The 13341-nt window shown below is 36.9% G+C and overlaps 1 protein-coding gene across 3 annotated transcripts; it reads left to right on the top strand.

The window, feature by feature from the left end:
• The first annotated feature begins 3173 nt into the window (after positions 1-3173).
• Positions 3174-12162, top strand: LOC308702098 (complement factor H-related protein 1-like). Of its 3 annotated transcripts, XM_081384745.1 has the most exons (10): positions 3176-3267; positions 5656-5850; positions 5930-6106; positions 6223-6363; positions 7557-7733; positions 7815-7976; positions 8113-8292; positions 10844-11038; positions 11485-11670; positions 11853-12162. In XM_081384745.1, the coding sequence occupies exons 1-10, from the start codon at positions 3198-3200 to the stop codon at positions 12044-12046; spliced, it is 1677 nt and encodes a 558-aa protein (XP_081240871.1). In that variant the 5' UTR covers positions 3176-3197; the 3' UTR covers positions 12047-12162. The 3 variants fall into 3 exon arrangements, with proteins under 3 accessions (XP_081240873.1, XP_081240872.1, XP_081240871.1); XM_081384746.1 differs by lacking the exon at positions 6223-6363 and having other exon boundaries at positions 3175-3267; XM_081384747.1 differs by lacking the exons at positions 5930-6106; positions 6223-6363 and having other exon boundaries at positions 3174-3267.
• Positions 12163-13341: the final 1179 nt, after the last annotated feature.

Raw genomic sequence — 13341 nt, 5'->3', positions numbered from 1 at the left:
TTAGTATGAAACGAACCATCAGCGTATTTCATAGGAACTCATTACATACTTGCATGGTCAGTTGTAAATCGTGGACAATTCTTGAAGTGGTTGAAAATTGAGTCCGTTGGTGGGTCCGTGAGGGTCAAAAGCCATGGTGCAAGTTGCCATCTTGTGGTTGCGAAGCTGTTGTGGGTCGGAGCTTGCATGGTGGCTTCGAGCACATGGCTGTGGTGAGTCGAAGCCTGCACTGCCCTACAAAGGCAAAAGACCTTGAGTCGCTAGAGTGTGGAACTGAGAAAAATGACTTTAAAGATTTTTAGTTGTCCCGCCAAATTAATTAGGACAGTGGAAATCTGGCAAATAGATGTTTTAGTAATGGAAATTATATACATAAAAAAATCTTGAGCTCAAACTTGACTTTTTTGACCACTATTTTAAAGTATTTTAAAGTACTATTTTACTGTACTCTGCCTTTGTATTGTCAGCAAAAAGTGACAAGTCATGCCAAGGCAAAAGGCAGTAACTTCCACATTATCACTATTTAGTTGCTGATCACCATTAACAAAATCATTATAGTAACACCTGTATAAAATCTAGTGATCATGGCATTTATTTTGTATGATTTACAATTATTTATAGCCATCTACTTATTGCTATCCTGTGCTTTGGTTGCATTCTGATGGCATTATTAATACATTTGACATGACAAAATACCTCCTATTAGTCCAGCGTTAACTCAACCGCGTTTAGGACGGGGCTGAAGGCGAAGTTTTGGCACTCTGCCAGCTAGTTTGCAGAGCTTTAATTCTTGGTTGTATTCATCTGATACGGCAATGTGTAACGTTTTTCTGTCAACTCTGCATAATCCTTCGCGATCGATATCGCACGTTTGTCGATGGAGCGGTTTCAGACCATACTAAATGTTCTGACCGCTCTGAGGACATCAGAAGTTAGAGCGACTGATGGCAGCTGTGCAAAGTACACAGGCTACACCGTAATTTTAATTTTAATGGACATTAAAACAAAGGCAGATAACCGTACAATCTGGTAGGTAGCATTATTTGATTTAACACCGGCACAGTAACTTCATATTGACGCGCGGCTAAACAAAGGCAGAGCACCGTAACTCAATTTGAGCGTTCCAAAACAAAGCCAAAGAGCGGTAACTGATGTTACGGTGTTCTGCCTTGGTTTCTCATGGGCTTTTGGAAGTTACTGTTAAGACAAATCATTATTTTCTCGAAAAAAAAAAAACGGAATTGATTCAAGATACTTATCCACATGATAAAGAAGGTCTTGAATGTGCCAAAAATATAAATAACTCATTTTCGACCAAAAACAAAGTTACGGTCTTTTGCCTTTGCACGGCAGTGCTGTCCTGGCCTGCTGAGTGCACGCTGGACGGTGCGACCTCCTGAAGTGCCCAGAAGGCCAGGAGTTGATCGTTGCCAATTCAATGATGGTAAAGTTGCAGTTTTTCCGGATGGAAGAAGAAGCAGAGTGTCTCCCTTTGGGGACCACCCCCACCCCCTGTTGTTGTCAGATGAGAAGCGCTGAGAAGAGAGGGCGGTCACTGTGGACCGTCTCTAATAAAGCTTGAGATTGGCCACCCCTCTCTGGGTTTGCTGTACCAATGAGAAGGGTGGACTGTCTGGCGGGAGTTTCCTCTGTGGTGAAGATTTATGACGCTATCTCAAATCTGCCTTACCTCTTTTCTGTTAATTAATACTCAGATATAACAAATCCACACTGCATTCTAAGAGAAGGCAATGTACATCAAAGCGTGAGTCATCAAATGAGGATTAATTAGATAGGAGACATGACACAGGTACAGTTACATTGACCGTTGGTTGTATACTAAAATACATACCATGGTGTATACATAATAGGACACAAAACATCACACCGTCCTGCCAGTGTGTTAGCTTCATTTGGGATGTTAAGTTTTGGTGAAAGTTTCAGAGTGAGTTTGCTGGATTATTCATTAAATAAATGAATTGTGTGTGTCCGATTGGTCCAGACGCTACAGTAGTAATCAAATGTGTTAATTTACTACCATCTGAACATGACCATCGACATTTGAAATCTTATAACTAATTAATAGTATTTTTCATATAATATTTTGCATTAAATTGTTCCTCTAGGAACAGTTGAGTGTTCCCAACCAACAAGGAAGTTGCGATTTGTGAAACTGTCAGATAAGAAAACTGTGTTCAGCAACTGTGTCGAGTTCACGCACATAGGTTTTCGTTACCTATTATCATGCTCGACAATCGAACTCGACAATCGACTACTTTGGACTTCGACCGAAAACAGGATGTAAATACAGGTATGAGCGCTGGCTGAAATAACATCATTTTTATTAATATCTTTCACATCTACTGCAGTCAGATTCACCCGTGTTCACTCTGAAGGAATCACTCACATGGCTGGGCACTTGTAATGACACATCAAGGATGTTAAGAGGCTAAAAGCAGGTTTAAAACTTGCCCCATTGAAGTCAACAGGGTGCAAATTTTAAAAAGAGGATAACACGGTGTAGGCAACACCGTTTTTTGTCGTTGTTCTCTGTACTGACAGCACTCCAAATTTACAAAAAAATGAGCTCAATGTTAAAATTGACCGGAATTCTCCTTTAACATTTCAATGTTTCCCAAAAGTCCACACCGTAAGATCCTGTAAATGACATCCAGTTTTTACGGTTTAAAAAAGACAAACATTTATTTATTTATTTTTTCAGCCTGAGATAAGGAGGGCAATCTGGACATCTAGAGACAACGACTCTTTTTTTCTTTTTTCTTTTTTTTTGAAGCACATACTGATACTTTAAGGGTCAAACTCTTCTTTTACCTCAATGTTTGTTTTAATAACGTAAGTATTATGAAACAATTATTAATTAATTAATGTAATAATGTTCTTCTTTAAATGTAAAGAACACTAGTCAGTGAAAAAATCTATATCTAACAGGTTTAACCTGTAAAGCACAGCAGTGAATACATCAAAACACAAGGGTGTAGAGTTACATTCAAGCTATTTTAAGGTATAAATAAATAAATAAAAATCACCAGATTTTTTATAATATCCTTCTGCACGACTACAAAGTGGTCTGGTATAAAAGAATCCTCCTTTTGACTAAGTAAATGATTCACTTTTTGATTCCCCATCATACAGAGTGAGAAAACAAGTTACAGTCATTTGTGAAATGAGAGTTCAAAATGAGAGTTCCTGTACAATTCATCAGCTTTTCCTGTTTTTTATTTTCTGTTACTGTTGTGCAAGGTCAAGGTGAGTTCATTCATTTTTAGTAGAATGTTATTCGTATTATATACACGTCCAACACTTTTAAATGACCTTAAGTTGTTTTAAAGAGTGTTGACTACTACATCTTTGTGTAACGTTTGTTTGTGCTTCTCAGAATGTCGTTGAGAGGATATTATATGAAAACATAGAACCAGTTTGGAAAGCTTCATATTATGAATATTGAAACAATATACAATACAATATTGTAAGTGAACTGCGTGCCAGGTTTTATAGATTTACTGCTGGCAAAATTGGCTTTCAATAAATCGTGGCTGCCTATTCAGAAGAAAAGTGAAACAAATTGAAATCAATGCTACATGACTATAGAGAAAATGGAGAAAAGGGCTGTTTAATGTTTTTTAGTAGTATTATTTATTATTATCATTATTATTTTTATTATTATAGAAATTATCAGAATTTTGATTTCATTTAATTCTGATTGGATTATTCTCCAAATTAAAAGTAACAAAATAAAGATGCTACATTTTAAATATTTGTGTAAAAGTTTGAAAGTTTTGTGAATCTTCTTCAATTTCACTCATTTCCAATGCTCTATGGGACAGATTCATTCACCACAATATACTTTATGATTTGATTTAAGAATTACAAGAGTGAACAGTGAAAATATTGCTTGTGCACAGAGTGGTCTGGTGTAAGAAAACCCTCTCTTTGATTTTGATAAATGATTCACTTGTTGATCCCCAAGCAGACAAGAGTATCAGAGACAGACCAACAAAGACACTTGTGAAACTCCTCGACTTCGTCTTTTGGTTGTTTTTCTTTAATGTCTTTTTCATTTAGATTTTATTGACTTGAAAATAAATGTTAAATTATATGCACTTCCCAAAACATTTAACTTTTAACAGCAAATGGTGATTTTAAACTTATAACAAGGTCTGAGTTTGTTTTTGGAGCAACGGTGTTGTATACTTGTGAGAAAGGGTAAATGTGCTTTATGCTTTTTATTCTCTTTATATTGTATGAAATGTATGAAGGCCCTAAATGGACATGGTGGTGGAAACAATTAAGGATGGGAGAAAAAATATATATTTTTCAAACCTTTTGCCTTCCCTCGCAAAACTTCTGTATCCTCTAACAAAGATGTTTGCGTTCTTTTGCTAAACCTGTTGTGAGCTCAGGCAGACGGTCCCTTCAGACTTTTCTCTCTGCCCCCGGCTCATAGAGACCAATTTATATTATAAACTCGTTTTGAGGAAAATTGGGTTGTAGCTTGTTGTTACTATGATTGGAAAGTGATTGGGAGATTACAGAGAAGGGAAGTTATGGTTATGTTATTCACTTTGAGTGTGTATCTAATGACAAAAAGATAGACAAAGATTCACTGCACAGAGACGGGCGAATGGAGTGACTCCGTTCCAAAGTGCAAAGGTTCATAACACTGTTTATTTGTTTGTTTATATCTTCGCCCAATGATCACAGATTTCTGAGCTTTATTCAAAACACCAATTTAACTATTTATCTTTCCCTTGCTTTTCACACAGAGATAACATGCACAGCACCAGATATACCAAATGGTAATGTTGTTTAGAAAATGCAAGAATACCAGAAAGATGCCATATTAAAATACAGATGTTCACCAGGGTTCAAACCTAGAGAGGGAATCCCCATATGTGCTAAATTTGGCTGGACTCTGAACCCAGAATGTGATGTTAATACACCAATGTTACATAATAAACAATTAATATGTGAAATAACACTACAATCATTCTATCCATATAGCTTTCATTATGCAAAAAATAAATAAATAAATAAATAAATAGAAAGACATTAATCTTAAATTCAAAACTGAATATTAAAATAAAGCATGTAGTTAATAAACTAACATTTTATATTTCCAAAACAATCAAGAAAGTATTTGCTTGATCTTATTTATTTTATTTTTTTCTAAATGATGAAAGGAGTCAACGCACCAATATTTGTAAAAGTTGAGAAAATGGAATGAGATTATTTACTTTCTTCCTGTGATGCTGAAGATGTAGAAAGTGTCCAGCTGATTTTATAGGTTTTAATCAATGTTTTTTATTTATTTATTTGTTTTTATTGGGGGAAATCATGAGGCAACAGCATATGCTGATCATTATTATCTGGTAAAAATCAGCAAAAAAAAAAAAAGCTACTTTCTAATTGCTTGCTTAATTTCCAAGCAAATATATCTAAAAGTTCTCAAAATAGAAAATGTGCTTATACTTATTTAGGGACTTTACTCTATTTATGGCAAGCTATATTTTATTCCCATTTTAGGATTTAAAAAAAAAAAATTGTTTCCCCCAAAAGACAAAGCATGCAAATCCAGTTTCACACGTTTTATGCTTCATCTCTTCTTACCCTTATTTCTACATATGTCTTGTACAGAAGAATCATGTGAGCTTAAGTCAACCACATTTGGAGTAAAAAAGATCAACCCAGAGGGAAAAACTATTTTCAGAGCTGGAGAAAGTGTGGAGATCACCTGCACTGAAAAATACTGGATCTTTCAAACAAAAGAAATCATCAACTCATTTACATGTCAAGAGAATGGGCAGTGGGATTGTCAGCCTGTTTGTGCGGGTAAGATTATAGAGAAACACTTCTGCATTTATTGCTGAACTTACTGCATGATATCAAATTAATGTAAATCTTGTTTCAGAAATTAGATGTGAAGTTCCATATGACCATACTGGTGTGTCTAGGCCAGGATATTACTTCTCGGGAGATAAGACATTGGGAGTTAAAATATTTTACTATTGCACGGATAGATATGATAAAACAGCAGAAAAGGCCACATGCACACGAGACGGATGGACACCAAAACCACTGTGCCGTGGTATGGGCTGATATTAAATCTTACAATTTGTGCATATATTATGAATTCAAATTAGAATGATGGATATTTTTGTTTTACAATAAAAATGTGTGCAACACCAAACATCCCAAATGCAGAGATTGTGGGAGATCAGAGAACACACTACAACATCAATTCAAGAATACAATATAAATGTCGTCCTGGGTTTGAACCAGAGCAGTCTATACAAATCACCTGTAATTCCCAGACTAAATGGACAGGCATACAACAATGCACTGGTATGATTTTTGTATCATTAATGATTATTATAATTGATTTTATTTATTATTACTATCACGTATTATTATTATTCTCACTATTATTATAGAAATTATCAGAATTTTGATTTTACTTCATTCTGATTGGATGATTCTCCAAATTAAATGTAACAAAATAAAGATGCTACATTTTAAATATTTGTTTAAAAGTTTGAAAGTGTTGTGAATATTCTTCAATCTCACTCATTTCCAATGCCGACAGATTAATTCACCACAATATACTTTATGATTTGATTCAAGAAGAACATAAGCGAACAGTGAAAATATTGCTTGTGCACAGAGTGGTCTGGTGTTAGAAAACCCTCTCTTTGAATTTGGTAAATGATTCACTTGTTGATCCCCAAGCAGACAAGAGGATCAGAGACAGACCAACAAAGACACTTGTGAAACTCCTCGGCTTCGTCTTTTGGTTGTTTTTCTTTAATTGTGGCCAATAAGGCAAGTTCTTTTTGTTGTTGTTCTTTATTTGAATGTCTTTTTCATTTATATATAATTGATTTGAACATAATTTTTATATTATAAGAACTTCCCAAAAACATTTAACTGTAGTAGTGTTGACTAGTTGTGCAAGTACTTCAGCATTTAATGTGTCGTTGTGTGACGTTTGTGCTTCTCAGGATGTCTTCGGGAAAACATTAAATATGGAAACTTAGAACCAGTTTAAAAATCTTCATACGCTGATGTTGAAACAGTGATAGTGAACTGCATGACAGGTCATATCAGATTATATTGTACTTATGTAACTGGTCCTATTGGACCTGCTCCTTGCTGGATTCGAGCCGAGGACTCTGGCATGGGAGACGGACACGCTAACAAGGACTCTAAAGACCACAGCATCTAGGGTCAATTGCTAGTGCATCTCTTGAGGCCAGGGGAGTGAGGTTTACACTCACAGCTCTTACTGTACTATGACAATTACACTTGTAAAGAATGTAAAAACATTGTGTTCACAGTTTTGAAATAGGGGTGGGATAATAATGTTCCTTTCTGTGAGGTTACGCTTTCTTGGAAGTTTTCGTTTTTGTCTTTGAATTTCTCTCAGTCATACTGCCTTTATCTTGAATTTTTTCAATATCCAATCAAATCATTATACATCTGCATAATGACGAATCAAAACATGAAGATCATAATCTTTATGTTTTTTATGTTCACAGCAAAGCAGAGATCGTGCCGTGATCTATCCGTGGAAAACGGGTTGATATACAGCCACCCCTCCAATGAAGAAGAACTCTTTTACACCTGCAACACGGGTTATAAACCCTTCACTGGGAACTGGTGGGATTCAGTGACATGCAGGAAAGGCTCTTGGTCTGAAGAACCTCGGTGCATCCGTGAGTTTTATTATTGTCAGTCTCAGGTGTTAGACGAATGATAGTGTACTGAAATGTGCTTCCTGTTTTCTGTCTTTACAGGGGAGGAAGAATGTGGTGCTTTTCCCAGTGTTCCCCATGGAAAACTAAAGCAAGGCCTTCGTGATCGAGGAACTGCTGAAGTGGAATGTGATCCAGGGTTCATATCAACTCAACGCTACATATTATGTATCAGAGGTACATGGGAGAAACCAGTTTGTGAGGGTGAGCTTCTCAATCTCTTATTGCATGTTTGTGGGGAGCAGCGACAGCATATAGTGGACAATAGACAGTATTTATTGACGATGTTAATCTCAGTCTTACTGGATTTCATGAATTTCCATTAACATTTTTTTTTTAGTGGACGTCAGTTGTGACATTCCTCCAAAGGTGGAATATGCATTCATAACATCTAAACCAGAAGAATTTTATGCACATGGATCTAGTGTAACATATGTATGTCGAAGCTCATTGTTAATGAATGGGAAAAGTACAGTTTTCTGCCACAATGGAACTTGGGAAGAAACACCAACATGTGAAGGTAAGGTTTTGATTGGTTATGATAGTCTTTTAAAACTTCTTATACAAAATGGGTGGAAAATCAGAAAAGGTATTTCAAGAGGAATAACATCAAGTCCCCAGATAAGTTTGTCATAGTGACGACAATAATTATAAAATACATCAAAAACCCTGTGAAATCATAATGTGAGTTCTGTCAGGACCACTACCGTCAAATACGATTGATAGTTAGCATACAGTTTGGATTGGCTGTATGGTTCCGTTCTGGGCGAGAACTCCCTGTGCATCCATGCAGCCTAGCATGGATAAGAGCAGGAAGAGTAGCAATAACCCCCCTTGGGGTAAACCAGAGGTCTTCAATCCTGCTCCTGGAGGGCCACTGTCCTGCAGAGTTTAGTTCCAATCTGCTTCAGCACACCTGCCTTTGAATATTCAAGCGATTCTGAAGAGCTTGATGAGCTGATTCAGGTGTGTTTGATTAGGGTTGGAACTAAACTTTGCAGGACAGTGAGCTCCAGGAGCAGGATTGAAGACCTCTGGTGTAAACAGAACAGAACCAACATGAAAGTTTGCAAATATATTTAATTATTTTTTTTTAAGTATTTCGAGAATTTATTCTGATTCAAGGGGCATCAGAATGCCAAATCCTGACTGGGCGAGAGGAGGAGCTGAGGATGGAGGAGGGTAATTAGCTCCTGAGAAACGCGATAGCTGCTGATAAGACTTGAAGGAGCTTATATATGTATACAGTGAAAGCGTCGTATTCCTATAGGTAGATTTGGATCAGCTGAGGGTCAACTGATGCAAGCTTGACTAACGTGACCTGCCAGAACTTTTGATACTTTTTGTGCACTACAGTGCATGCAGAATTATTAGGCATGTTGATTTTCTGATCATATTTTTTTCCCCAGGCATTAGGCATGTTTTCTTTTACAGATAAAATAAGCCAAAAAAGCCCTTGGGTCAGCAGGGTCAGACAAAAACAGGTGGAGAAGAAAAGACATTTTGTTAACTGCAAAATAATTCAGAATTAAGGTGAAGAATTAAGTGTGAAACCATCAGGAACCCTTTAGTCTCCATCACCACCATATTCCAGAACTGCAACCTACCTGGAGTCTTCAGAAGTTCAAGGTGTCAGGGTCTCAGAGATTTAGGTTAGGTAAAGAATCCTAAAAAATTACCCCCACTTAATAAGAATCACAAGCTGAAGTATAGTAAAATACATGAAGACTGTTTTTTAATAGGCTTTATAGACAGACAGATTGAGAGTGACTCTTGAAGGACCAGCACCACATCCTCTTCTACCACTATTTGAAGAATTCATCTTCCAGAATATGTTATAATAAGTTTTGGGAGTTTATTTTTAGTCCATCTCTGCAAAACGGACTTCAGGGTAGAAGATGCTAAAAATAAACTCATAAAACGTGCCTAATAATTCTGCATGCACTGTAGATTAATATGTTATTGTAATGATAAACATTATCAGCTTGCTGGTATACTGTATGCTGGATGACTCATCCTGCGCTACACTGTTTTTTTGTCCAATCAAATGTTCTCTAGAATCAAAATAAAATGAGTGTTTTAGTGCCATTGTGCTATACTCCTTTCTTATAAAAAAAGTTCTAACCTGAGAAAAAGGTTCGAGAGATTTAAAAATGGTCACAATAATCTTCAGTGAAATCGCAAAACCAAATTATGTTTGGTTGTACAACTCTTTAAATAAAGTAGTAGGGACACTTTAGTAATGTACACACCTGAATGCATCTGAAGCTATTAATGAGGAAATTTTTAAATAATGTATCTGACTCCACAGTCTCTCTTCACATATAGTTTTTCTTGAGAAATTTTGAGCCCGATCTCACGGGAAAACGTACAAATTCTACGAGGTGGCTAATTCGTACGAATTCATACGACCTGACTCGTACGAATTAGTACGATTTTTGCAAAATCGTACATATTTTACGAATTGGCCAATTCGTATGAATTCATTCGAATGACCTACCCCTGACCCCGCCCCTAAACCTACCCATCACGTGGGTTTAGACAAATCGTACAAATTCGTACGAGTGAGGTCGTATGAATTAGTACGAATTAGCCAACTTTTTATCATTCGTACGAATTCGTACGAATTGGTCGTGAGATAGCGTTGGAAATTTTGGACACATGAGAAAGATGTGTACGAAAATAAAGAAATTCTAGTGCACTGAGCCATATAATGAAATACCAGTAGGATGATGGATCTGTGAAAATGGAAAATGGAGTGGAATGGTTTTCTGCACAAAAGACTTACTTAAAATGTTATGAATCTAGAATCACATTTACTTACATAATGGGTAAAAATTGACTATCCATGATGAACAACAGCTGAGAATGATTGTGAATAAAGTGGAAAAATGTCATTTGTTTTATTTATTTGTATCACAACTCTCACACGGCTGTAACACGGCTTGCAATATCATTATGTTAAAAATGTATTTGTTATGCTAAACCACTGCTCATTGCAAGTTAGGGCCACATCAAGTATAAAAGCTTGTCTGTGGATAAATATGTGATCAAATGTCTGCTTTCTCTAGAGGCAACGTGTTCTCTACGCACAACAGTGGAAGACTTAAAAATGGAGCGATTCCCTGATATTGAGGGTCCCGTCAAACCAGGACACAAGTTAAGGTTTTCATGCAATGGACAATTGCCGATATTAAAAGGACAGAGAGAAATCACCTGTCAGCCAAATGGAGAATGGAGCAGCCCTTTCCCTAAATGTGTAAGAGGTAAGGTTATATGCTTATTTAGTTTAGTTTTATTAGCAGTGTTTGCAAGCATCACTATTGCTCATCATGTTAAAGTAAATGCTCAACTTTGGTACATAATTCATCGACACATCGGCTCTCTTGATTTGGGCAAAGAAGATGTCCTAGCAACCACCCAGAATAACCTAGCAACAGCATAGCTACGCACTAGCACTGTGAGAGCGAATTTTACATGGATAAACGCAATTTTGATTCAAATTTAGATCTAGTTAGAATATATTTTATGGAAAAATCCACAGATCATTTCAATTCAGAAAGACATTTTAAAGCATTTTTGAAAAATGATCACAAATTCTCATATTAATAATGTGCATTACATTAATAGCATGTTCTATGTTATTATCTTCTTTGGTGATCTAAAAAGAGTTTAAAAATAAATAAATTAATAACTTTGCTTTCCCCTTTAGAAAAATGTGGACCTCCACCACAAGTGGACTCTGGAGATACAAAAGAAATGACAAAACCCGAATACAATTCAGGGGAGAGAGTTGAATACGTCTGCTTTAATAAATACACACTGGACGAGCGTCACCCCTACTCCAAATACATGACCTGTGAACAAGGCGAATGGAGAGGGAATATTAAGTGTTTAAGTAAGTATGGACACTCTATACCATATACAACAAAGATATGTGAGTCTTTTCTAACAGTATTTATTGTTATTATTGTTATTATTATTTGTAAGTTTGATGTAATCTTGTAGTTACAGTAGGCTGTGTTGATGAATCAATGAATGTATATTGTAACAGTGACAGTGAGATGTTGTTTGTTTCAGAGCCTTGTTCAGTGACGGTGGAGGAAATGAATAAAAGAGGTATAGAGCTGAAATGGGGTGGACGGGAAAAGATATTCTCACCACATGAGGATAAAATCACCTTTGCATGTCAGAGGGGCAAATATTTAATAGGCAGTATCCCCCTAATACAATACTGTAATGATGGAGTGATTCATTTGCCTGAGTGTGTGTGACAAGGAGAATAAAACATCACTGATGCATCAGCTGTAATAATAAACAACAAATGGAGCTAATCAAAATAAAACCTTTTACAATTCAGTTTCTCTGAAAAACACGCAGTGGGGCGAGCACATCCCTTTTTCACAGATGAAAGTTTGTTGTTCAGTCAGATCACTCGGACGTCAATGGCAAAGAAAGAGCCATTATTATTATTATTATTATTATTGCCTTTATTGTCATTGCATATAACAACTAAATTTCAATTGCAAATAATAAATAAATAAATAAATAAATACATTTAAAAAAACACAGTCGTCAAAGTGCAGTGCAATCCAAATAGTCATGAGTTCAGGTGCTTTATAGCATTTGGATAAAAACTATTCAAAAGTCTAGAAGTGCGACCCTTGAAAGATATGTAACGCCTTCCAGATGGCAACAGAGTGAAGAGGTTGTGACCTGGGTGGGAACAGTCCTGAATTATGTTGTTTGCCCGCTGCAGGCATCTGGTGTGATATATGTCAGTGAGTGAAGGGAGCTCTATGTGAATTATGTTTTGTGCTGATTTCCTAACTCTGTCAGGCGCCTTTTAGTCAGCAGTGGTGCAGCTACTAAACCACACTAGAATGTCGTGTGAGATGATACTTTGGACAGAACTGTTGTAAAAGGATAAAAGCAACTTCTGGGAGAGGTTAATTTTGTTAAGTGACCTGAGAAAGTACAGCCGCTGCTGAGCCTTCTTCACAAGGGCTGTAGTGTTGGTTGCCCAGGTGATGTCCTGTGAGATGTATGTCCCCAGGAATTTGAAGTCCTTAACCCTCTCCACAGTGTCTCCCTTGATGTAGACCGGGGCAAGGTCAGTCCTCTTCCTACAGATGTCTATCACCACCTCTTTAGTCTTAGAGGTGTTGAGAGACAGGTTGTTGGTGGAGCACCAGATGGAGAGTTTTTGGATTTCATCCCTGTAGGCAGACTCATCCTTATTATGGATAAGTCCAACTACAGTGGTGTCATCCGCAAAATTAATAAAAGTATTGCTTTCATGAGCTGGGGTACAGTCGTGAGTGTATAAGATGTAGAGTAAGGGACTCAACACACAACCCTGGGGGGCCCCAGTGCTGAGTGTGAGAACAGAGGAAAGTTGGGAGCCCAGACGAACTGACTGGGGACGGTCTGTGAGGAAGTCATGGATCCATCTGCAGATGTTTGTGCTGATGCCCAGTCCGAGTAGCTTGGACACCAGTCTTCCAGGGATGATGCAATTGAATTCAGAGCTAAAATCCACAAACAACAGTCTTGCATAGATGCCAGG

Source organism: Scardinius erythrophthalmus (genome assembly GCF_964197995.2).
Source record: "Scardinius erythrophthalmus genome assembly, chromosome: 14".
NCBI lineage: Eukaryota > Metazoa > Chordata > Actinopteri > Cypriniformes > Leuciscidae > Scardinius > Scardinius erythrophthalmus.
Note: the sequence above shows the minus strand (reverse complement) of the source record. Positions and strands in the feature narration are given on the sequence as shown.

Excerpts from the sequence above, each read along its gene's own strand:
- LOC308702098 (XM_081384745.1), top strand. The coding sequence starts at position 3,198 with ATGAGAGTTCCTGTACAATTCATCAGCTTTTCCTGTTTTTTATTTTCT. Across the intron at positions 3,268-5,655 it reads TACTGTTGTGCAAGGTCAAG|AAGAATCATGTGAGCTTAAG; the intron begins GTGAGTTCATTC and ends TGTCTTGTACAG. Across the intron at positions 6,107-6,222 it reads ACCAAAACCACTGTGCCGTG|AGATTGTGGGAGATCAGAGA; the intron begins GTATGGGCTGAT and ends TCCCAAATGCAG.